Source organism: Mesoplodon mirus (genome assembly GCF_964341445.2).
Source record: "Mesoplodon mirus genome assembly, chromosome: 17".
NCBI classification, from domain to species: domain Eukaryota; kingdom Metazoa; phylum Chordata; class Mammalia; order Artiodactyla; family Ziphiidae; genus Mesoplodon; species Mesoplodon mirus.
Window position 1 is genome coordinate 15,945,617 of NC_138993.1, and position 24,715 is coordinate 15,970,331.

Sequence of the window (24,715 nt, forward strand, 5' to 3'; positions counted from 1 at the left end):
GTGCAAAAAGTGGATGGAACCACCACTGCTCATTTAGAGCTTTAAATCGCTCAAGAAGATTCAAGATAGTCAACAAGTACTGAGCGCCCATATATTTTCATGTCAAAAGGCATAACTGAAGCAAGATGGCTCAGAGGACTGCCCACCAACCACCTGGTTCCGTCTCTGGAACACCGCATCGTTATCCTTCTTTGGGCCCCTGTCTATCGGGAGGGAGGCTGTGTGCACAGAGGGAAAAGAGCCCAGCGGTTCCCCTTCCCAAGTCTGGTCAGTCAGGCCTGGGAAGAAGCCAGGACACACCAGGTGTGACTGTCTGTCACCCAAAGCAGGCCACCATGCAGAATAACGAGTCACATGGGGGCCTGGCTACCACGGCTGGTACACACTGTGCCAACATCCCTGCCTTTACGCCCACGGGGGGCGTAAAGTCCCCAATTCCCTACTTCCTGACGGTAAGGATCATTTTAATTAGTTACTAATAGAACTCCTGTGGATTTATGGTTTGAGCAAATCAAGCTTCAATCTCCTTAAGCATTTAATTACTGGTATTGGAAAGGCACTGCATTATGGGTAATAGCAACTACTCCCTTGAAATGAGATTGGGGTGAGGGTATGGAAAGAAGTTGGGAAATGGCTTTTGTCTAATGTTTCAAGTGTTGCTTTTCTAATTCTCGCATCCTGCAAGGAAATAAATTAGAAGAATACACACTGTCAAAGGGAAAGTTTACCCAGCATAATTCTAGGGAAATGAGAACATGGTTAACTTCAAAGTACCTGTCAAAGGGGACATTCAGTAAGCAAATCAGTTGTTAAGATGCTCAAAGATGAAAAAGAAAATTCACTGAAAAAAGAATGTTACGATAAAACTTAAATATATGCCAAGAATGACAACGTATATATTTATAACTGGAGAACTGCTTAGAATATGACTCGCAAACACACAAAAATTATTTCTGATGTTTCTATTAATAGCAAAGTAAGGACCCTTCATCAGATCCCATTTCTCACACACTAGCCACCACTTCCCCCAATAACATAAAGTACTACGCTCTGTTTTCGTGGGGCACTTTAGAGCAGACGGCTACTCACCTGAAAATAGCTGCTTCCTCTTTCTCGCCTGGACTGCTGTTGTAATAGTTCAACAGATTTAAAGTCTAACCAGCTTAGTCTCAGCTGAAATTCTTATGAAATCGCCATTACGTTAAGTGTTACGTGCCGATTGATGAGGGGTTAAAAAAGAAAAAGGAAGCTCCTTTCATACTAGAATTTTTAAATTTTCTGACACAACATGTTTTATTTCATGGTTTACTCATAAAAGAAAGAAGAAGCGAGTAGGAGGGGAGGCTGAAGCTTTTTTCAGCAGGGTCGGAGCTGCAGAGCCCAGCCCGGTGGCTGCTGTGACACCTACCTCCTGCCTCTCCACGTCCATGTTCCAGACGACAATCCCACCGTCACCACCACAGGAGATGAGCTGCCGCGTGTGCTGTGCATAGGACAGGGCCTGGACTCTGTCACTGCGAAAGAAGCAAGAGTTAGTGACAGTTCCCAAGAGCAGAGAGAGCCCCGAGGGAAGGAAGCCCAGCAGTTGGTCACCTGCACGCTCACCCCTGAGCCCCACCCAAGAGCACATCTTGGAAACCGGATGGAATTGTCAACATGCTAACATTGGGAGAGTACTCAAGATTTTCAACACTTAAAATAAGTCAAAATGCTCGTTTAATAATTAGCGAGGTTGAGCCTCTTTTGATGTGCCTGTTGGCCATGTGTATGTCTTCTCTGGAGGCATGTCTATTTAGGTCTTCTGCCATATTTTTAAAAATTTATTTATTTTTGGCTGTGTTCGGTCTTCGTTGCTGTGTGCGGACTTTCTCTACTTGCAGTGAGCGGGGGCTACTCTTCGTTATGGTGTGCGGGCTTCTCATTGCAGTGGCTTCTGTTGTTGTGGAGCATGGGCTCTAGGTACACAGGCTTCAGTAGTTGTGGCACGCAGGCTCAGTAGTTGTGGCACACGGGCTTAGTTGCTCCGCGGCATGTGGGATCTCCCCAGACCAGGGCTTGAACCCGTGTCCCCTGTATTGGCAGGCAGATCCTTAACCACTGTGCCACCAGTGAAGTCCTTTTCTGCCATTTTTTGATTGAGCTGTTTGTCTTTTCGATATTGAGATGTATGAGGTGTTTGTATATTTTGGAAATTAAGCCCTTGTCGACTGCATCATTTGCAAATATTTTCTCCCATTCCATAGGTTGTCCTTCCGTTCTGTTTATGGTGTCCTTTGCTGTGCAAAAGCTTATACGTTTAATTAGGTCTACTTGTTTACTTTTGCTTTTATTTCTTTTGCTTTGGGAGACTGATTTAAGAAAATATTCCTATGATTTATGTCCAAAGGGGTAAGTGGGGGAGAGATAAATTAGGGGTATGGGATTAACAGATACACACCACTATATGTAAAATAAACAACAAGGACCTACTGTATAGCACAGGGAACTATATTCAACATCTGGTAATAACCTATAATGGAAAAGAATCTGAAAAAGAATAGGTATATATATAACTGGATCACTTTGCTGTCCACCTGAAACCAACAGAACATTGTAAATCAACTATAGCTCAAATTTTAAAAATGCTCGTGTAAGATGCTAAGGCCCCCAGAAGAGGCAGTCTTTGTCAGTTACCAACACTTAAGGAAAAAAGCTGTTGAACTGGTTATAATCTTACTGGTTCCTTAAATGATCAATTAAATAAAATCTGTGCCATCTGTTCATGTTATATTTGTAAGGTCATCCCACGAAATGCCCACTGGGTGTACCTGACGGAGCCAGGTAACCTGTGCTGCCCGAGACGTGAGGCATCAGCAAGGCTCCCAGGGTGAATCCAACACAGCAACAGACTTGAGTTTCACTGATTCTCTGTGTCTCTAGTTTTCATGCCCTCTTTACTGATTTTGTGTTTTATTTTTCTTTCTAGTTCATACATGGCTGACAAGTTACTCCCCCTTGGTGGGGAATTCAGTTTCAGGGTCTGACAGTTTGATCACCAACAAAAGATGATAGAGACCTATGCTCCTGTGGCTAAGAGAAGAAGGGATCTGGTTTCTTTGTTGTTTTTGTTTGAATATTTTTCTATTTTGAGCTCAAATTCATTACGAATTCTGTGGCCACTGGGAAGGAGAATAACTCTGAAATCTCGCCTGGTGATTTTTTGTGTGCTTTCGTGTTTACTTTTCACTTGCAGTTGTAGGACTGAAGCCATTCAGCTCTGTGCGTCCGTGTCTGCAATTCAGAAGGGGCTTTACCTCTTGTGTATGGAATGCTTTCCTGTTTCCAGAGGGTACCAATAAATTAGATCATGGCATCTTTTATATTATAAGCACTTGCTTATAAAGATAAGCAAGCACTTATATAAATTAAATATTCCTGAACTTCACAGAAAATAAGGAAACTGAACCTCTAAAACTTTAAATTTACTAGACTTAAAAATTATTCCACAGAAAATATACCCTAACTCAGTGATATTTTAAGGATCCAAGTTCACAAAATTAGGGTAACTCTTTGGCAAATAAGACTAGCATGATGAGTTTTAAAACACAGGTATGTCTTTTTCTGGATTAACCAGTGTTAAATATAATGCAAATGTACATTTTGTTTTACTTGGGTTGATTTCTCCTAAATTTATATAGGATAACTAGTCAAATAAGCTAATATTATGTCTATATAATGTTTAAGATTTTGAAAAATAAGTTTGTGTTCAATTAATTATTCTGATAAACTTTTTATATATACAACAATTATGTTTTATTGCATATCAACTTAAAGATCATTCCCAAGATCTTTAGGCAACTTACAATGGACTAATAGTAAGTTGAGCTAATTGAGAGTCATTGGATACCTACCTAATTTCTAAGTAACTGAAACTTCAATTACAAAGCATAATAAGCATATATGATTATATATGTTTGCCTATTTTTGTGTGCTGTAGAAAGGCTGTAACTGAGGTGAGTCATGTCAAATGAATGTGTTTCTTTTTGCCACTTTCAGGGGATGCAAAAGTGATGTATGTCACAGCAGAAATTGATGTCATGTGATTCATGAGCTGTGCTAGTCTAGCTGTGCTAAAATGCCTGCATGCGATGGAAAGTTCTCAATTATCCACATCGTCCCTCCTCCCAATCTTCTCTATGAAATATGAGTTAGTTACTTTGGTTAATTATTATAATTAAAATGGGTGGTTGAGACTATGCCAGGTGCAGTAATGAAAAGGAAATACGACTGTGTCTGTGTTTTTGTTTTGGGAGAAGAAAAAAAAAAAAGAGTAGTGGTTTTTTTTTTTTTTTTTTTTTTTTTTCTGAACCACATGACCCATGGGATCTTAGTTCCCCGACCACACACCGAACCTGGGCCCTCGGCAGTGAAGTCAAATCAAATCTGAGAAGTTTTTAAACTATTGATTCATCTGAAAATAGCAATGATGAATCCATTGCATTTTAACATAAATAACATATATTTTGGGGAAAATAACTATATTTCCCAAAACAAAATATTTTGAAGACAAAATGGCATTGTTTAATATTTGTGCAAGTCTTTCTTAATGTCTGGCTTAATAGGCAAGAACCAAATACTCATCTCTTTCTGCATTTGTTATAATGTCACTCAGGTAGCCTCTGGAAAACTCCATCTTATACTTTCGAGAGAGCATAAATGAATGAAAAAGGCAATTCTAAAGTAAAATATAAATTTGTTCCAGAATATAAAAGAGAAAAATAAAAGATAAAACATGGAAAATGAATTTTATTTGCTTTGGTTTATAATACTCGAGTCTTTAAAAAAAAGCTATAAAATACATTAAAATTTTGGCATAGTTCCCTCGGTTTTGATGGCTTGCTTCCTTAGTTTACTGATTAATGCCTTGGACTACAATGCAAAAGGATATTCTTTACCTTCTATGGAATCTGCCTAGCTAGCAGAGATTCTGTGTCTCATGAAAATTATTTTCAGAGCTTATGTTGACTTGAAAAGTTCTTGATTATTTAAGAAAAGAAAAAGGACAAGGGCCCTCATTTGTGAAAAGACCTAAATTCTTTAAGACTGTGTTACTTTCTACATTTATTTTCAAATGTTTTCTTGTTACTTCGATTATATAGATAACCAAGTATTGTTTCTTAGGCACCTGTGCTCCTATCTTAATCAAGTATCTAAAGATATCAAGTATCCTCTGAAAATGGTTTTGCTTTCCCACACTGAACCCTATATTTTGGGGAAAAAATTTTTTTTAGCATATTTTTAAATGCTAAAAATGATCTTTAGATTATCTAAAACTATCTTTAAGATTTTCTAGAGGGGTCCTAGAAAAATCATAAAGATCTGTTCCCTTTGCCTTATAAAAATAAAGATGCTATACATAATTGCTGTGTTACTAATTGCATTTGTTTACTGTGTTACAGGAAGAGCCGTCAGATCAGAGGAGATGCTTAGTTTTCCCTAGGTTAAGTCAGTACGGGTAAAATATTATTAATATATTTCTGAAATTGTATATTGCATGGGAAGACCCTGGAGATTTATCAGTGCTCTCACTGTCTGTTTTTACCTTCAGGTAAAATACTGATCAAATCTCTTAGGAAATAGTTATGTAGGGTATCTCAATAGAGAATTTTACTCTTCTCAATTCTGATATTATTTATAACAGTAAAAATTAACCATTAAGTCTCTAATATCTACAGGTAACTTTGTATTATTCTGATTCTTGCCTGAAGCCTCCACTATAAGCTACAGGCCAGAAAGGTCAATCTCAGAGTTTCCTGGGAAAGGACTCTATATACCAGGTATTCTTAAATACTGGTATTTAAACGAATAGACTCTTAGGCAAAGGGTACTGAACTGACATTGCTTAGATAATCTGTAAACTGTGCTAGGGGATGGAGTCAGGATTTCCTTGGAGTTCTGGACTCTTTTTAGTCTGCATGCAGACGGCTTCACAAATGCAGACTGCTGAACCAAAAACCGGCAGAACAAGAATTAATGACACAGGACTGAATGAACTGAAGAGGGAAATTTTACTGTGGTTACTTGTCTGGAATACTGTTGATGTTGCTTTAATGTTCTATTTTTTGGATATATGAGGCTGCCTTTTCTCTTACTTTTTATGCTATCTCTAACTTACAATTTAGTAAATTCTGCTTTGATAAGCTAAATCCAAACATTTAAGAATGATATCCAATTCTCAGAGATCCCCCAGAATTCAAAATCTGTTACTGAGTCCCCTTGATTTTCACAGCAATATAGTTATTTCACAGGTTTAATTAGAATCTATCCATAGTATATCATTGGGCAAACAAGGCCTTACCTAGAGTATCATATTAGAGGATAGTGTTCATTGAATCAGATATGACTAGCCCCTTTAAGAATTAAGGGAGCCAATGCCTATAACCATCCCCCTCCCAAAAGGAAAACTGGCCTGGTACCTGGTTTGCAGGGTCCTGGCCTTACAGGTGGTAGGAAAGCTACCAGGCCAGGAAGCTAGCAAATGTTGAAAACCTCGAGGAATTCAACCAAGGCTATAAGTACTATAGGTGAAAAATGGTGGAGATTTTCTTGGGCTCAGTTTCCTAGCCTTGGGATAGCAGATAACAGAGGTTCTGAAAAGCTCAATCCAAGATTCTTTATAAAAACTTTTGTAAATTTTGTGGGCTTAACAGTTGTTTAATACTGTATGGCTCCATATTTGCAAAGCAAACCAAGATGGCCTACAGGTTAATTAACACTCCTATTGCACCAATCAGGCCAAACTTTATGAGACCAGCCCTTTTTTTGTGATCAAGAATAATTTTTGAGGCTTCCCTGGTGGCGCAGTGGTTGAGAGTCCGCCTGCAGATGCAGGGGACACGGGTTCGTGCCCCGGTCCGGGAAGATCCCACATGCCACGGAGCGGCTGAGCCCGTGAGTCATGGCCGCTGAGCCTGCGCGTCCGGAGCCTGTGCTCCGCAATGGGAGAGGCCACAGCAGTGAGAGGCCCGCGTACCAAAAAAAAAAAAAAAGAATAATTTTTGAGATTATTCTGATTTCAGGAGAGGAGGGGGAAGAACTCGCAGGTAGATCAAAAAACTTTGAAATGGGCAAAAAGAAATTACTGGGTATCTTTTCAATGGAATATCAGGTATGGTCTAGCACACTCTTCTGGGTTTTCTAACTCTATGGGGGGCTGTACCTTCAGTATCTTTATGCTATTTTATAACTCTGTATAGAAAACTGATACTATTGCAAATGAATTTTATCCAGTGAAGATGCAACTAATTTCCACGTCCTGTTCCTCACATGGAAGAAGTCAACTGTGAAAATACAAATTCATTGCAGCATTCTCCATTGCCTCTGCATGTTTCTACTCTGGATTTTCCTTTGAACTGGTTGTAACGTCTTACCAGTCCCTTTATTAATTAATGACTAATATAAACATCTTTGACACGTATTCATTAAAAAACAAAGTCAACTGTTTTCTATCTCTCCTGGTTGTTACTTCATACATTTTAGAATATGGACTGACACCATTGTGACATTCCGGGGCAAGAAGGAAAATCTATCTATTTGAACAGATTCATAACCGCCCTGTGATTTGAACTACATTTCATTTGTTAAGGCACCTTGATACACGTCAAGGATCTTGCAAAACGAAATAAGCTACAGAAGGAAGTGCTTTGCCACTCATAGCTGGCAGCAACATTCAGCAACAGATACATAATTTATGGGACTCCAGTCCTGTTAATATTCCAACACAGAAGAACACGGTGATGAATGCTGTATCCCAAGCTTTGTAATAAAGCTGCTCAGGGGCTTCTTGATTTAAGGATTCAAAATACAACCACCTTGCAGTTAAAAACAAGATGAGGGAACATCCCCAGGTTCACAGATCAACGGTTATAAAAAGTAAAAGATGCCTTCTTCTTTTTTTTTTTTTGTGGTACATGGGCCTCTCACTGTTGTGGCCTCTCCCGTTGCGGAGCACAGGCTCCGGACGCGCAGGCCCAGCGGCCATGGCTCACGGGCCCAGCCGCCCCGCGGCATGTGGGATCCTCCTGGACCGGAGCACGAACCCGTGTCCCCTGCATCGGCAGGCAGACTCTCAACCACTGCGCCACCAGGGAAGCCCAAAAGATACCTTCTTCTTGCATTCATGTTTCATCTGGCATCACTGTAGCATTTATACTAGAAAGCATCTCAAAACTGGTTATTATTTCATAGATGAGCATTCCATGAACTGCACTGCAAATCTCTTATGAGTGTATAAAGACCTCACTTTGCACAACCAACAGGCTCCACCATCTACAGAGACTATTCTTAGTGGGATGGCCGCACTTCCTTTCTCACCAGCCCTAGAGGCCGTATTTCTGATTGGGCCAAGCTACATAACATGGAGGATGCAATGCAAAATGAAAACAAAGGGCCCCTTGTCAAAAAAAAAAAAAAAGAATTACAAGACGGTGACAGTAGAGCAGTAAACCAAGCACGGGACCCTTCTAGGCGTGAGGCCTCGTGTGACTGCATAGGTCACACGCCCATGAAGCTGGTCCTGTGTCTGACGCTTCTTAAGGAAAAAGGGTAGAGAAGCCTACCTCTACCTTTATCCTCTTTACAGAAACAGATTTTCAGACACAGGCTAACATCTACCCAAACATCAACTTAGGCCCTGTTCCATCCCCAAAGTAGGGGGGACTTAAATGTACAGCAAAGAAATGAAACTTTCCAAAGTATGAAAAGTCCCAGCCCATTTGGTGAAATCTAATCAGTTAAGCATCTGCTTCTAGAGATCTCTCTCTCTTATATTCTTAACTCCCACATTCCTAAGTTTTCCAGACCTCCTAGGACCAGAGAAGGTCTGTGACCGATCCACACATGAGAGGTCTCCAGGATAACTGATACTTAGGGTTATCCCACGCCAAAGGGACCCTAGAAGGATCGTCTCCCCAGGGATTCTTGGACAACAGCCAAGGCTGAACCTGAACTTGGGGTCTCCTTTCTGGGAACACTGGTTTGGGCATCAGCGACATTTTGCTCTTCACTGGCTAGAGTGGAAGTTCAGATTAGCCACTGGCCCTCTGTCCACTGTATTTAGTCCATGCAGTTCTGTTTGGGTAATCCTGAGAACGATGAGAATCTCTTCATCTCCTAAGATCCAGATCAAGAGGGAATCCCCCACTGAGGCCCCTACTTTCCAGTAAAATGGCAAACTGACCCACCTTTACCACCTTTTCATACGTCTAGCGCAGCTCCATAGAGGCAGAGACTGTTTTCTTAGTCATCTTTGGGTCCTAAGAGCCCAATACAAAGTCTGGTCTGTAGACGGAGCTCAATGAACATCTGCTGAATATATCAGGTATAGAGGGAGTAGGTGTACGTGGCAATATTTCCATTGGAAATGCTACAATCAGGGAGAAACAGTAATCTTATCTGAAAGCTTGATTTTTGAATTATTATCATTTTTACTAACAAGAATAATGTTAACAATTGCCACTAATTACCCCTTATTCTTGTGCTGATTATTTTACATGCATTATATTATTTATGATTTTTGACAACCTTTGAGGGCTTTTCTTTCCAATACTGTCCTTATTTTAGAGATGAGGAAACTGAGGATCAGAGGTGAGGTGCCTTGCCCAAGGCTACAGAGCCCTCAGCAGAAGGGCTGCCTCATATACAGCCTGGCCTGACTCAAAGGCTATTATTAGTCACCACACTATACAACCCCTCTCTCTTTGACGAGATGCCACCCTCTGTAAAGAACTTTAGCTGCTAATACTTTGACCTATTATGTCTTTAGTTAGCTAGATAGTTAAAAATAGAAAAGACATCTCTTCCCATCACCCCTAATGATTCTCTAGTGTGACAATCAGAAATGCTCCTAATCTCAGATTCAGAAGGAGAGAAAGCTTTCATACATATTTATCCTTGGTCCCTCTCTCCCAAACCCAGAAGAAGCTGAATGCCAAGAATTTTACTTCCTTTCATAACTTTGATATAAGAGAAAAGCATAAATTCTCCCAATGTTTATTTATTTATGAATAGCCTATTTCTTTACCAAAAGAATTCGAAGATGCTTATAACAAAAGTCTTACCCATGGTAAGAGGAGGAAGAGAGAAACCCAGAGCTGGGGCTGTGGAAAGAGGAGGCAAAGACACAGGCCATGCGGGCGTAGGGTCACGGCTGTGACTGAGCCTCAGGCAGCCTGCAGATCCCAGTCTTGGCGGAGGGGTCCATCACAAGGGACCACGCAGACCTTTACCTGTGTTTTTAATCAAGTTACCGTCAAGTTAAATTGCCAGAAAGTCTTAGAGTCCTAAGAAAACACTATTAGAAAGAAAAAATGTGGCCATGAAAGAAAAGTTGGTCATGAAATGATAGGTATTATCCTATACCTATCAGAATAAAAAAGAATCTAAAAGGTCCAAGTCCCACGATTAGATTTGACAAGGTGGGCACGGGACAATAAATGTCCAGGTTTATGCTTCAATAATATCCATCTAACTGGTAACTGATTCTTGAAAAACATAACTGGTCCCTGAAATTGGAACCTTTTCTTTGCCTTTCTTTCCCCAGAGCTGGCACGTAATCATGTTCTACTTGCTGCAGGGAATAAAAATACCCAAATGCTTCAAATGCAGATAATATTGTACTATAGAAGTATACTTTCTCAGCTTTTTTTCCTCGGACTTGGAAACATTTTTGCTGTCATCAATCACTTACTTGTGCTAAAGCTCTCTCTGCTTTAATGGGATTTTTACACATCAAATCAAACTAGCTACATTAACGTTGTATTTCTGCCAATGAAGGATGGTGTGAAAGCTCAGAACCCGGGACAGAAGCCACAGGGAGCTGTCCCTCCACGCTATGGCTGGACGTTTCCAGAAGAGGGGAAGGCAGTCTCCCCACCCTGAGGGGTGGGGAATCTCTGGTCCAGTCTGCTCTCCCCGGTGCCCAAGCTCAATGATTGGGCCCCTGATTTGGAACTCTGGCCACCAACAGTCATCCTGGGGGAAGGTGGGAAAATGAGGGATTGTAGGAGAGCAAGGGGCAGCCTGAGGCCCCAAGCAGAAAGTCTTTGGCCTCTAAAGTAGAAAAGAAAGAAAACACCATGGGGCATGGTGGGGACCATGTTATTCAATGTTCATTTTTGTTTCCCCAGAGCCTAGCACAGCGCTGGATACAAAGAAGGTTCTGAGAAGCTCTCTCTGCTGGACTGAACTGAGGTCTGGGAGACCTAAGCCACCAGCTGGAGTCTTTGAGGATGGAAGCCCAATATTCTCACTGAAAAAGTGACATCTGACCTCTCTCTTTCATAGGGTTACTGTAAGATTAAACTGAGGTGTCTGTGTGTTTTGAAAGCTCTTTGACAAAATATTAGGCACTACTCAAATACAAGAATCAAGGATGGGGTGAATTGGGAGATTGGGATTGACATCCATACACTATTGATACTATGTATAAAACAGATAACTAATGAGAACCTACTGTACAGCACACAGGACCCTACTCAGTGCTCTGCGGTGACTTAAGTGGGAAGGAAATCCAAAAAAGAAGGGATATATGTATACGTATAGCTGATTCATTTTGCTGTACAACAGAAACGGGCACAACATCGTAAAGCAACTATACTCCAATAAAAATTTTTAAAAAAAAGAAACAAGAAAAGATTGCTGATAATTTGGGAAGAAAAACAAAAAATGAAAAACAAATACAGGAATCACCAAACACCAATCCAGTGGCCAATTTTCATGGCAGAGGAATGGCTGCTGTGAACGTGGGCCTTATCCTGCCTGATGCCCTTGCCCTGCTTTCCTGCACCTTCTTTGTGAACCCCGTCTTCCTCCATCTGTCAGCAGCTCCAATGCTTCCCTATCCCCACCTCGGGCACTCAAACCCACTCTCACAGCGTGACACCAACGATGCTGAGGAAGTTTACTTCTAGTTCTGTGACACCAAGGGCAACCCCTCTCAGACTAAGACCTGGTGTCAAGGAGCCCCTCATAGACTCCACCTTATTACTAAGCTTGAATTATCAATAAATAAAGCACCAGGCAAGGCCTTCTGCTGTTCTTCCTGTTCAAGGCGGTTCTGACCGGTAGCTCCCGATCTCACCAGCCTGTCCACCGCGCCAAGCTCCAGGGTGCGATCCTATCAGGATGGACTCCGAGTATGGTTCGTTTCATCTTCTAAAAGGCCAAGCCTGTATGTCTCAGAAACTGGAAGACCTATTCGTTTAGGCTTCATTTTTCTGGAACTGAGAGACTCTGTCTCCACTTTATAGCTTTTCCTTTCTTATCCAACTGTAGATGCAAGGCTCGCAGAACGACGTTTTGCCTAAGGACACGCAGCACCCAGTGATGCTGGCGGTGAGTCCTGACGCTCACCCTGCTTTCAGTCTTTGTGAACCACTGCGTAGAAATAAAACTAGTTATGAGCTAATCTGAACGAGTCCAAGAAACACTGCTGATCTTCATTCAAAGCCTGTATTTGATTTCTCGGAGGGAGCCCGAGTAGCAGGAATTACTTGGTAGAGTAGCTAGTAACCAAGTATTAGGAAACGGGGCTGTATTTTGCTTTTCTTTTTCTTCACTTACATGAATGAGGTCAACTCCTTCTACGTGATCTCAATGTGTGTCCCCTTGTCATGGAGTGACATAAGGGAGTGATTCCTTTCATGAGCTGATACTGAGGTCTGAGTGGTCCCACAAGCCAAGTATAGCCCCGGACAACTGATCTGTTCTCTCATGTGGGAATGAAGGACTTAGTAGCTACGTCTCTAAAATTAAACTCTAACACAAAAAATAATTATTTGTGCATGGGCCCTCTAAAATGGAATTAGCTCATATCTAATAATTCCAAACTGTAAATTTAACTACTTAGGAGAAGTTTTTGAAACTCGTGTTTCCAGGCAGATCTACAGGCAGAGCTAATGCTGCTTAAAACCACTCAGTTCATGGGAGTTGATATATTAGAGTCATAGTTAAGATCAGGTTGAAAACTTTAAAAGTTAAAGACAATTCAGATTAGCTTCAGAGTTCTAAAGCAGATTGAAAATTCTTTTTGGCAACACAATCAGGCTTTGCCTCCGGGGACCTCGGGCAGCACACGTGGGACAAATCAGAGTGTGGTCCAAGGGTCACTGGCAGAGCTACTTGGGAGGCTTGTTACGACACAGATGCCCGCAGCTCCAGACCAGTGGAGAGAATCTCAGAGGACAGGGCCCAGGAATCTGCTTAACAGATTTCTCAGTGATTCTTTGCAGACAACAAAGTTTGAGAACTGCTCCAAGGAAGCACAAAGCTTTCTCTGCTCTTCCCCTCAGTCTCCTGAAATTCACTCCTTAAGGAAGAAGAGCCTGATACTAATCAAGGCGAGTACTCAGTAAATATCTGGGGAAGTACAACATGTACTGGGTGAGGATATTATCTCTCCCCTTTTCCTTAAGCTGCCAGGAATCTTGAAACCACATTTGAACTCAATTATAGAAATTCTGTAGGCCTTCATAGCTTATATTCTGAAGCTCTTTTTTCTCTCACTCTCAAATTTTTATTCTTATAGTCTTCCCTGATTCTCTTTTTTACCTTTTATTTCTTTGCTGCCATTATTTTATTTTGTGGTTTTTGTAAGCACTCTCAACTCCTCTGTGGATTAAAAGGGGGTATAAATAAATAAACATACTTACGTACAGATATAAATCAAAGTGGCCATTATTTGTGTTCCTGTCACGTTATCCCCAGGCTAAGCTCTTGCCACAAAGACTGGCCTGCATGCCTTTGTTCCAGCTTTCAGCCGGGAATCTTTTCCCAGAGTTCTTCATAAAAGCACCAGCAGGGAATTCCCTGGCGGTCCAGTGGTTAGCACTCGGTGCTTTCACTGCTGAAGGCACGGGTTCAATCCCTGGTGGGGGAACTAAGATCCCACATGCCCCACAGTGCAGCCAAAAATAAAAAATAAATAAATTTGGGGCTTCCCTGATGGCGCAGTGGTTGAGAGTCCGCCTGCCAATGCAGGGGACACAGGTTTGTGCCCCGGTCTGGGAAGATCCCACATGCCGCGGAGCGGCTGGGCCCGTGAGCCATGGCCGCTGAGCCTGTGCGTCCGGAGCCTGTGCTCCGCAACGGGAGAGGCCACAGCAGTGAGAGGCCCGCGTACCGCAAATAAATAAATAAATAGATAGATAGATAGATAGATAGATAGATAGATAAGATTTAAAAATAAATGATAAATTAAAAAATAAAAGCACCAGCAGCCTTACTTATGTCCTTGGAGCTCGATGGCTGTTCCTTTTCTCCCACCGATGTCCCACATGATGACAGAGTGGTCGGAGCTCCCCGAGAACAACATCCGCTGGACGGGGTCCCAACAGAGAGCAGTCACTCCACCTGAGAGAACAGACACAGCTGGCCATTAGTCACAAAGTGACAACATTATTCACCAATAACTTGTCAGAGCAGAGGAGTTCGGATCTAGGGCAATTCCTGGCACACGACAAACTTCTGCTGAAAGAACAAATCAGTCCCCAAAGAGAAAAAAATGGGCTCCAAGAATAAAAGTCCCACCCTTTATGCACTTTTCCCCAAAATTTAATGTACCATAAAATCAATTCCTGTAAAGACCAAAGGGGAATGAAAAAGGCAATTAATTGACCTTCAAAAAATAGACATAGTTCTAAGAACAGAAAATACCGCACTGTTTGGAAATATTGACCATAGTTTTTAAGCCCCGTCTACCCCACATCCCGACAGCAGGTGAGCAGTAAATGGGGCTTTAAAAAAGCTCAGTTAGATTTATTTTATTCTTGAATACAGGTGTTGATGTCAACATCAGAACTTAAACTTTATTTTCTCTCTCTGGGAATTTAAATTTATAGATTCTGGGGAAATTACTTACATCCTCAAGTTGTCAGTTTCTTCAACTGTAAACTGGGGATGATGGTAATACGATGATACCACTGAGGATAATATCAGCCTAACCACTACCTACTTCACAGGGTTACAGTGAGCATGACCGGACCAGTTACCCGGGACCACTCTGTAAACTGTGGTGTGCAGTACAGATGGTTATTAGCATCACTCCAGTGGTTTGGCTATAAAATATTATGCCAGATTTTCTTCCCTGGCAGTCCCATCATAAATCAAACTTCTTGTGTACTGAGAATAGTAACTTTTTATGTATAAGATGAGCACAAAGCTTATGAATACTGAAGAATATGAGAAATACTCATTTTTTACTCATTTTTATTGAAAAATATTATATTCTGAAAAGAACATACAAGTTGCTTCTTATTTGTTGGAATCCGACATTTTTCTTCCTTAGATCATCAATTTGTTCTAATGAAGTACTGCACTTTAAAAGCTTTTAGGAAAGTTTCTCTCATATAATGTCTCCGAAGATATTTTTTCAAGATCAAAAGGGAAAAAAAAACCCCACTATCCTGGATTATGCTTAATAGCTTCTCCCTATACCTGCACAACATTCTGCTTGTATATATTCCTGTCCCTGTAAGAATACACACCACTTCCCCCAGTGCGCCTGTGCTGACCACCCCCTGCAGCTCCCATCTCCTCTTCCCTCCCCCGCTCCCACCCCAAAACAAGCACAGGGCCAGCAGCAAACAGGCTCTGGTGGTACCTGTTGAATGAACGAAAGAGCAGATGAATGAAGACATAAAAATCGCTTTTTCATCCACAAATCTCGTTATTTGGAACTCCTCTGTTATGCTTACTTAGCCTTTCAAAGCTAAATATTTTCTCTTTCTGTATAAATCATCTTCTCTCCCTGTTATTAAACTTCACGTACCTATCCCCCGCCCCTTAACCTTCCTTCAGTATCTGAGAATGTAATGCTTCAGGATATGCATTCCATTGTGCAAAATGTTTATTCCCACACAGTACTAGAATGACTCACTTTGTTAAATATCTGTGACAGAGCCAGATAACTGCTTACTGAAATTCATGTTCCCTCTGCTTGTATATACAGCGCTCCCTGGAAAGTTGCTTCCTACAGGGGCCACATTAACTGGCCCCTCTTGCAACTAGGGGGCATGTGACCAGTTCTCAGCAAGGGAACCCAGAAAGTACGGAAGTCATATGCATCCCTCCCAGACCGAGGCAGTTAAGATGTTCCTTTTCCACTTTCTCTTTATACTTCCTCCTGGAGGACTCCAAGATGCCAGGACACAGAGAAATTCTAGAAGGAGCCTGGGACCCTGAATCACCACATGGAAAAGAACAGGAACACTTGCACTGGATTGTTACATGAATGAGAAAAAAGCCTTTGCATTAAGCCACTGAAATGTTGAAAGTTATTTGTTAGAGCAGTACCATTACCTACTACAATGCCATAGAATCACTAGAATATTATAATAAGGCTGGTCCAAGAGGAAGGTGAGAGTCACCCAAAGCTTCAAAAATGTCAGACAAGTGAAAAGAAGTTATCAGTTTAGACTGTTAATATTGATGCCTAATACTTAAACAGAATTAGAGAGAACGCTGGTTGGAAAACTGTTACATTAGCCTCCAAAGCAACCCACTATAAACTCTGAATTGGTTTTTCCCTCAAAATGTATCTGGAATCTAAGCACTTCTCACCATCTCCACTGCTACCATCCTTGTATGAGCCACAGTTAAAATTCTTGCCTAGAAAATTAAAAAGTATGACACACATTTTGTTGTAAAGGCTCTGGGGGAGAAAAGCACTCTCATACATTGTCGATGAGGATGCAAACCAGTAACATGGGGAAGGCCATATCCAACAAAACTACATATGCACTTAGTTCTCAATCCAGCCCTCTCACTTCCAGGAATTTATCTTGAAGATACTGTCCCTGCTCCCATCAAATACACCAAAATACACACTCTATTCATCTCAGCATGGTTTGAAATAGCAAAACATTGGGAACAACTTAAATGCTCACATAAGAGAGTGGGCGAACAAACTATGGTACATTCACAGAGTACTATGCAGCTATGAAAAAGAATGGAGAAGACCTGCTGGATGGCTATGACATTACTTCCAGGATACACCGTAAAGGGAAAAAGGCAAAGTGCAAAAGAATATCTACTTTATGCTACCTCTCATCTAAGAAAAAAGGGTAGATGAGAAATTACTGAGATTTGTTAACTACAGCAGGTGTGTGGGAGAGGCTGGGGAATGGGAATGGAGAAGCGATGAAGGAGAGACACTTTTTATTGTGTTTTTTTGGTTTGGTTTTGAGTTTTGGAATCATATTAATATTTCACATACTCGAAAACAAGTAAAAAATAAAAACTAGGAGTGTGTGTGTGTGTGTGTGTTGCTGAGGGGGAGGGGGAATGGAGAACCCAAAATGGAATATGAACAGAAACAAGTGAACCTAGCCATATTACAAATAAGTGGTACAACCTCACTGAAGGGGGTTAGGGGAAGAATTGACAAAATTAACCATGAAAAATGGTAATAAGGCCAAATATAAAAAGATTTGTATACAAATATAGTACTCTAGTTAGTTTGTCAGATATATAAGAAACGGAATATTTACATAGTTTCAACGTTTCAAAGTATTTCCTCACAACATACTGATGTATTACAAAGGGTGATTACAATGGAGAAACCTGGCAGACACCATCTTAACCAAGCGATCAAAGTTAGCATCACCAGTAAGAGGACAAATCAGTATCATGTGCCTTCTGATATGATGCACTGAGAAGGCATATCATCACTTTTGTTTTATTCTTATAAAAATTTAACCATAAGGAAGCATCAGACAAACTCACATGGAGAGACTTTCTACAGGGGAACGACAGTCAGGCTAGTACTCAAAAATGTCAAGGTTGGGACTTCCCAGGCGGTCCAGTGTTTGAGACTTCCCCTTCCAATGCAGGAGGCAAAGGTTCGATCCCTGGTCAGGGAGCTAAGATCCCACATGCCCCCGGGGCCAAAAAACCAAAACATAAAACAGAAGCAATACTGTAACATATTCAATAAAGACTTTAAAAATGGGCCACGTCAAAAAAAAATCTTTAAAAAAAGAATGTCCAGGTCATGAAAGCACAGAAAGACTGAAGAACTGTTCCAGGTTAAGGGAACTAAGGAGACGTTATCACCAAACACGGGGTGTAGTCGTGGGTTGGATTCTGAACCAGAAAAAGGATATTAGTGTGATAACCAGAGAAATGTGACTAACGTCTGTGGATTAACGAGCAGTGCTGTATCAAAATTTCCTGATTTTTGATATTTGTACTGTAATTTTCAAAGATGTTAACATGTGGGGAATAGGGGTGAAAGATGGACGGGACTCTCAGCACTATTTTGCACCTTCTTTAAATCCTGAAATTATTAAACTAGCCTCATACGACGTTTCCTGCATCCACTCCCATCCCTGTTGTCTATTCTCCACCAGAGTGATCACTGAAGAACACAAAGCAGATGATGACACCCCTTGCTTAAATCGCTCCTGTGGTTTCCCATCCCATTCAGAGTAAAACCCACAGTTCTCTCCAGGCCCTTTGTGATCTGGCTTCTGCCACTATAGGGGCTTCCCTCTCCCTCCTCCCCGACCTTACTAGCTTTGCTCCAGTCAGCTGGACTTCCCACAGTTCCTAGAACAGGCCAGGTTCATTCCTACTTCTGGGTCTTTGCATTTTGTTGCCTCTGCCTGTGACTTTCTTCCCCTAGATTATCACTGGCTTGTTCCCTCACAAATGCCACCTCCTCAGAGACCTCCCTTGACTACTCTTACCACTTTCCTCCTTATGGTATTTCTCTTCAGAGCATTGCCTACTGTCCCAACAGAATATAAGTTCTAGGAGGGCCAGGGCTTTGGCTTTTTCCCACAGGATCCCCAGGATCTAGAATTCTGCCTGGCTTACAGTAGGCATTCAATAAGCAAATGATTGAACGAAGGGGGAAGTACATGAATGACTGTCCTTTGCCTGTTCTTAGGACATGAAACAGGCACATGACATCTCTTTTCCTGGCTGACCAGTGTTGTCTTTGTGCTGGTCTTCATCTATTCCACTACTCATACCTGTTAAGTCAGGGAATGCTCATCTCAAGGAGAAGCTTTGGAGATGGTCTTGCTTGACTGGTTAAGGATTAGGGGGATAGAAAAGAGAAAGATGACAAATATATGATTTCCCCTATTTAACATGTGTTTGTGTCCCCCCCCAATTCATATTCATATTCAATATTTGGAGGTGATTAGGTCACAGGGGCAGAGACCTCATGAATGGAATTAGTGCCCTTATGAAAGAGACCCCAAAGACAGGAATAAAGACACAGCCCTACTAGAGAATGGACTTGAGGATATGGGGAGGGGGAAGGGTAAGCTATGACAAAGCGAAAGAGAGGCATGGACATATATACACTACCAAACGTAAGGTAGATAGCTAGTGGGAAGCAGCCGCATAGCACAGGGAGATCAGCTCGGTGCTTTGTGACCGCCTGGAGGGGTGGGGTAGGGAGGGTGGGAGGGAGACGCAAAAGGGAGGGGATATGGGAACATATGTATATGTATAACTGATTAAATTTGTTATAAAGCAGAAACTAACACACCATTGTTAAGAAATTATACTCCAATAAAGATGTAAAAAAAAAAAAAAAGAAAAGAAAAAGAAAGAGACCCCAGAGAGCTCCCTCACCCACTCTGCTATGTGACGTTATAGCAAGAAGACAGCCATATAGAAACCAGGAAGTGGGTTCTCACCAGACACTGAATCTGCCAGTGCTTTGATCTTGGACTTCCCAGACTCCAGACCTGTGATAAATAAATGTCTGTTGTTTATAAGCCACCCAGTCTATGGTATTCTGTTATGGCAGCCAGAATGGACTAAGACAACATGTAAAATGGGTGGCTCAGGTTCTTTAAAACATCGTGTTAGATTTAAATAATGGTGGGCACTGGTAAAAAGAATGGTTAGGAAGACTTATTTAACTTTAAAGACTTAATTGGATGAGCTGTTCATCCTGTCCAAATAAACATGGAAATCCTTAAATAGGGTTTTCTATGTGCCAAGTGATAGACACCATTCAGCTCCTCCAAACTAATACACACCATCATCTACCAGCACTGCACCACGAGAAGCAGGCCCTCTGGCGTTTGTTGGTGACTATGGGATAAGGATGGTTTATGATAAAGAAATGGGAAGTTGATATACGGTATCAGAAGTGCAAAGGCTCTGGAACCAGATTCTAGGCTCAAGTGACAGCTCTACCCTTATTAGGTATACGACCTTGAGCAAGTTATTTAAGACTTTGAGCCTCAGAAGTCTCATCCATAAAAGAGGGATGATAATAGTTTTGTTAAGATTAAATGAGTGGGGCTTCCCTGGTGGCGCAGTGGTTAAGAATCGCCTGCCAATGCAGGGGACAGGGGTTCGAGCCCTGGTCCGGGAAGATCCCACATGCTGCAGAGCAACTAAGCCCGTGCGCCACAACTACTGAGCCTGCAAGCCACGACTACTGAAGCCCGCACGCCTAGAGCCCGTGCTCCGCAACAAGAGAAGTCACCGCAATGAGAAGCCCATGCACTGCAACGAAGAGTAGCCCCCGGTCGCCACAACTAAAGAAAGCCCGAATGCAGCAACGGAGACCAAACGCAGCCAAAAAGAGAAAAACAAATACCCTGTGCAGCCAAAAATAAAAAAATTAAAAATAAACAAACTTATAAGATTAAATGAGTGAATATATATAAGCACATGGAACAGGGCCTAGTACATGGGGAACACTCAATAAACGTGAGGTACGATTATAGTGCAGGAGGCCTCATCTGGACCATCTCCGTGACACTGTTTTTTGTTGAGTCAGCCTAAGGCAGTGACCAGCGCGTTCTCATGCTATCTCAACCATCATAAGATCAACTGAAGCTTTAGAAACAAGGTCCACCTCTAGTTTTTGCACATCACATCAGGCTGCAAGGAGCCCGAGCTGGGAAGGAGAGCTCTCGGTAACACAGAGTCAGGAAGAGAGAACAGAGACTTCTGAGGCTCAGGTTAAAGCAAGCCAGGGCATATTCATCAGACTCTCCCAGGGCTCAGACTGTTACACCACAGGCTTCAGGAAGAGTGGGAAGGATGGAAGGAAAAGCTGCAAGACAGGAAACAGGATGGGACTGGGGAGGCAAAAAAATCGCCCTGTGGTCCCATCCCAGTTCTATGTAAATGACCTAACAACGGGGTCTCTATTGGAGGCTGGCTTATAAATTGTAAATCACAGCACTCATTTCAAATCGGTTCAACAAGCAGGTACTGAGCATCTTCTATATGGCAGGCACTGTGCTAAGCTCCATGGATATATTCAAAACAAGTAAGACTCAGACCCTACACCAACACAAATATACAGTGTTAGTTCTGGGAACGAGAGGGACACGCACATTGTGTTTGGTGGAGCCATTCTCTCACAAGACGGGGTTGCTCCCTCTGCCTGGAGCGCCAAGACCCACCTTTTATCCCCCAGGTAACTTCTTCTCCCTCTTCAAGGTGCAGCTCACGTGCCCTCTCCTGCAGGAAGCCTTCCCTCCAACACCCCCAATCTAGGTGAGGCCCCCACCTCTGCCCATGTCTCTAAATGTCACCATCACTCACTGGATCCAACTTTGCCGGATTATAAATCTGCCCCGCGGTAGACTTCAGGCTCCACACCTTTGTATTCAAGCACAGTGCACAGAGCTGGGTGCACCAGAGGTGCTCAGTGTATGTTTGCTCTCCTGGCCCGTTAACTGAGTGGCAAAGAAGCACGGGAGGACGATAAAGGAGAGCAATGAGCCGTCACAACAGAGGCTCTGGCAGACCCAGAGGGGCCCAGAGGGATGGGGCGGGGAGCCTCTTCCTCCTGCGGCGACTGCCGCCTCTGTCAGCTTCCTGATGAGCAGCAGAGCCCTTTCCCCCCGACGCCTCTGGCGGCAGCGAGTCCACCACCTCAGCGAGCCCAGCTCGCGGAGCAGTGCAGACACAATGCTCCCCCGTCTCCGTCTACACCCAGGCCATCCTCCTCACCCTGCATGACCCATAACCAGGATGGAGAATGAGAGCCAGGGCTGCGACGGTTGTGGGTTTCTGGGGTCTATGATTTTTTTTTTTTTTTTTTTTGCGGTACGCGGGCCTCTCACTGCTGTGGCCTCTCCCGTCGCGGAGCACAGGCTCCGGACGCGCAGGCTCAGCGGCCATGGCTCACGGGCCCAGCTGCTCCGTGGCCTGTGGGATGTTCCCGGACCGGGGCACGAACCCGTGTCCCCTGCACTGGCAGGCGGACTCTCAACCACTGCGCCACCAGGGAAGCCCTATGATATTTTAATGGACAAAAATCATTTATTCCATTTCGTTGTCCTTCATTTCAGCTTTCCGCTCCAGAGCTCTCCCTCATGGTTTCATTACACGCTTCTCCCTGCCTTGGCCCTCCACAATATAACCGACAGAATAACTTTTAACATAAATGAATTCATTCTTAAAAGTCAAGGTTTTATCTATACTATTTTATACTCTCATAAATGGAATTTTTAATGGCTGCATAATATCCCAAAGCATGGATGTACCTTATTTCACTTACTGTTAGGCTGTTTAACTTTCAACTATTATACGTTTTGCTAGGATGAACCTTTTTATACATAAAACTTCATTCACATTTCTGATTTAGCTAGAAGAGTTTCCCAACCGTGGAACCAGATCAGAGTATAAACATTTTTAGAAATTTCATACATGTTACCAAATGCTCAGTGAGCTAATTTTTGGAGACTTTTACAACATATCTTGCAAAAGCTAAAGACTAGGTGGAGGGTCACAAAGTCAGGGCTGGAAACTGCTGGCCCAGTCTCTACCAGTGGGACCTGGTATCTCACCACGCACATCCCACCACATGTGCAGGGTGAGGGTGTGCAGGCAAAATGCGGCCAGAGGAGAGGCAGCCAAGGAAGTCCTCAGACCACGGAGCCTCTTGAATAGAGTATGTAACCTTTCAGTTACTGCATTTTGCTCCAGGTTGAAGTGATGAGTGCTTCTGGAAAGGTGAATGTGCTCCGTCTCTAGGCTACACCCTCCTCCGAGACCCACAGCGGGACATCCAGCTGACTCCTCAAGGGGGCCTCTTGGTCGTGTTCAGTTTAAAGCACCACGACATGCTCTCGCAAACCTGCTGTTACTTCTGCCGCGCCCACTTTCAGTAAATGGCATCACCGTCCACCCAAATGTTCCAGACAGAAACGTGGAAGCCACTCCTGCTGCAACCAATCCTCAAGCGCTGCTGACTCAGCTCCTCAACACAGCCTGAACCCCTCCTCCACTCTCCGCACCCGCCGCTGTTCTCCCGGTCCAGACAGCAGTCCCCTTTGCCAGGGACTCCGGCAGTAGCTTCCTTCTAAAAGGCCTCCTCACATCCACCCTCGTCCCCACTCAATCCACCACCCGCTGCTACCACGACTCGTTACAACGGAAGGCAGGTTACCACCCTGCCTCAGCTCCACCACTGGCTTCCCACTGCCTGAGAACAACGTCCATCCGAAGTTCTTCACGTTGCCTGGGGTGTCAACCTGTATCCCTCACCCCTGGCTCTCCACACAGGCCACTGGACTCCATTCACACTTATCCGCTGCAGGCTTCAAACCTGCTTCATACATCCGGGGTCTGCAATGTTCCCACCACCTGGGTAACTCCCCAGTCTTCTTAAGGTGTTGTTTAAATACCACTTTCTTAGAAGCCCCCCTTTAACTCTGTGGACAAGAAGCCCTCTTGTTAACTGCTCCCAAAGAAGCCCACGCGCAGCCTCGGGGCTTCACAACGCTTGTGACATGCATAATATTTCCAATTATTGCTGTAATTCCATGAGCGGGATTTGAACAGGGCAAGGACTAGGCTGATTGCATTCACCGGTGAGCGGTAGCACTCGTCACATGGAGAGCCAATGACCTGACGGGCTCCTGATGAAAATCCACATCTGTTAGATGTGAAAGCCTCCACCGTAAACAAAACTTAAGCTTTCAGCTTAATGATCTGAACTTGCATATTTGCACTAAACTGTGCCTGTCAATACTTCTCCTGACAGTCAATGAACACGTCTGTATTTAATTTTCCGCTAAGGAGTATGCTTTGGGAGGTTCACATTCAAGCCCTCCTATTTCCAATATGTTCATACTAACCAAAAAAATTCTTAGAAGAAAAAAGAAAAAGATTGTATTGATACTAGTAGTTTCCAGTGGTCAAAATCTGATATTTTTCCCCTTTGTTCAAATCAGCATGTGACATTTTGGCAGAAATATATTCTAATTTCTGCAGAAATATCAAAGAACTAGGATATTTGGCATTTAGCTCCAGAAATAAAACCAGCAGAGGGAGCATAAGAACATAAAATTAGTTTTCTAAATCCCCATGGATTAGTAAATGCCATGTTTTGGCCTCTGGGTATGGCTATTAGGCAGATTCCATCACTAACTCACATTTTTATATGACCTTCTGTACTGTAACAGAGTGATGGGTGAATGGCTGACTCCATACACATACTGAAGACCTGTCTGCTGTTGAGTTTGGATCTGGAGTGATTAGATCCCCAAGATCACTTCTTTAATGGATCTAGGTTCATCTTAATTAAGGTCTTTGGTGGGTAAGGGAGTCAGGAGGTTAAAACGAACCCTCCATTCACAGTCCCTTTCTCCAGAATTGTGTCTGGCTGAGTTGGGACCTCCCAGGGCCCAGATGGACTTACTGCATAGGAAGAGCTCAGCAGTGTTTGCATCATCGTGGAATC

At 42.8% G+C, this 24,715-nt stretch overlaps 1 protein-coding gene across 1 annotated transcript in view; it reads right to left on the reverse strand.

Annotated features, from left to right (window-relative positions):
• WDFY2 (WD repeat and FYVE domain containing 2) overlaps positions 1 to 24,715 on the reverse strand; it is a 169,712-nt gene that overhangs the window by 14,037 nt on the left and 130,960 nt on the right. Inside the window, exons 7-8 of the mRNA XM_082602061.1 lie at positions 14,262 to 14,388; positions 1,409 to 1,514 (exon numbers count right to left, since the gene is read on the reverse strand). Coding sequence (XP_082458187.1) covers positions 1,409 to 1,514; positions 14,262 to 14,388 — 233 coding nt within the window. The remainder of the gene's footprint in view (positions 1 to 1,408; positions 1,515 to 14,261; positions 14,389 to 24,715) is intronic.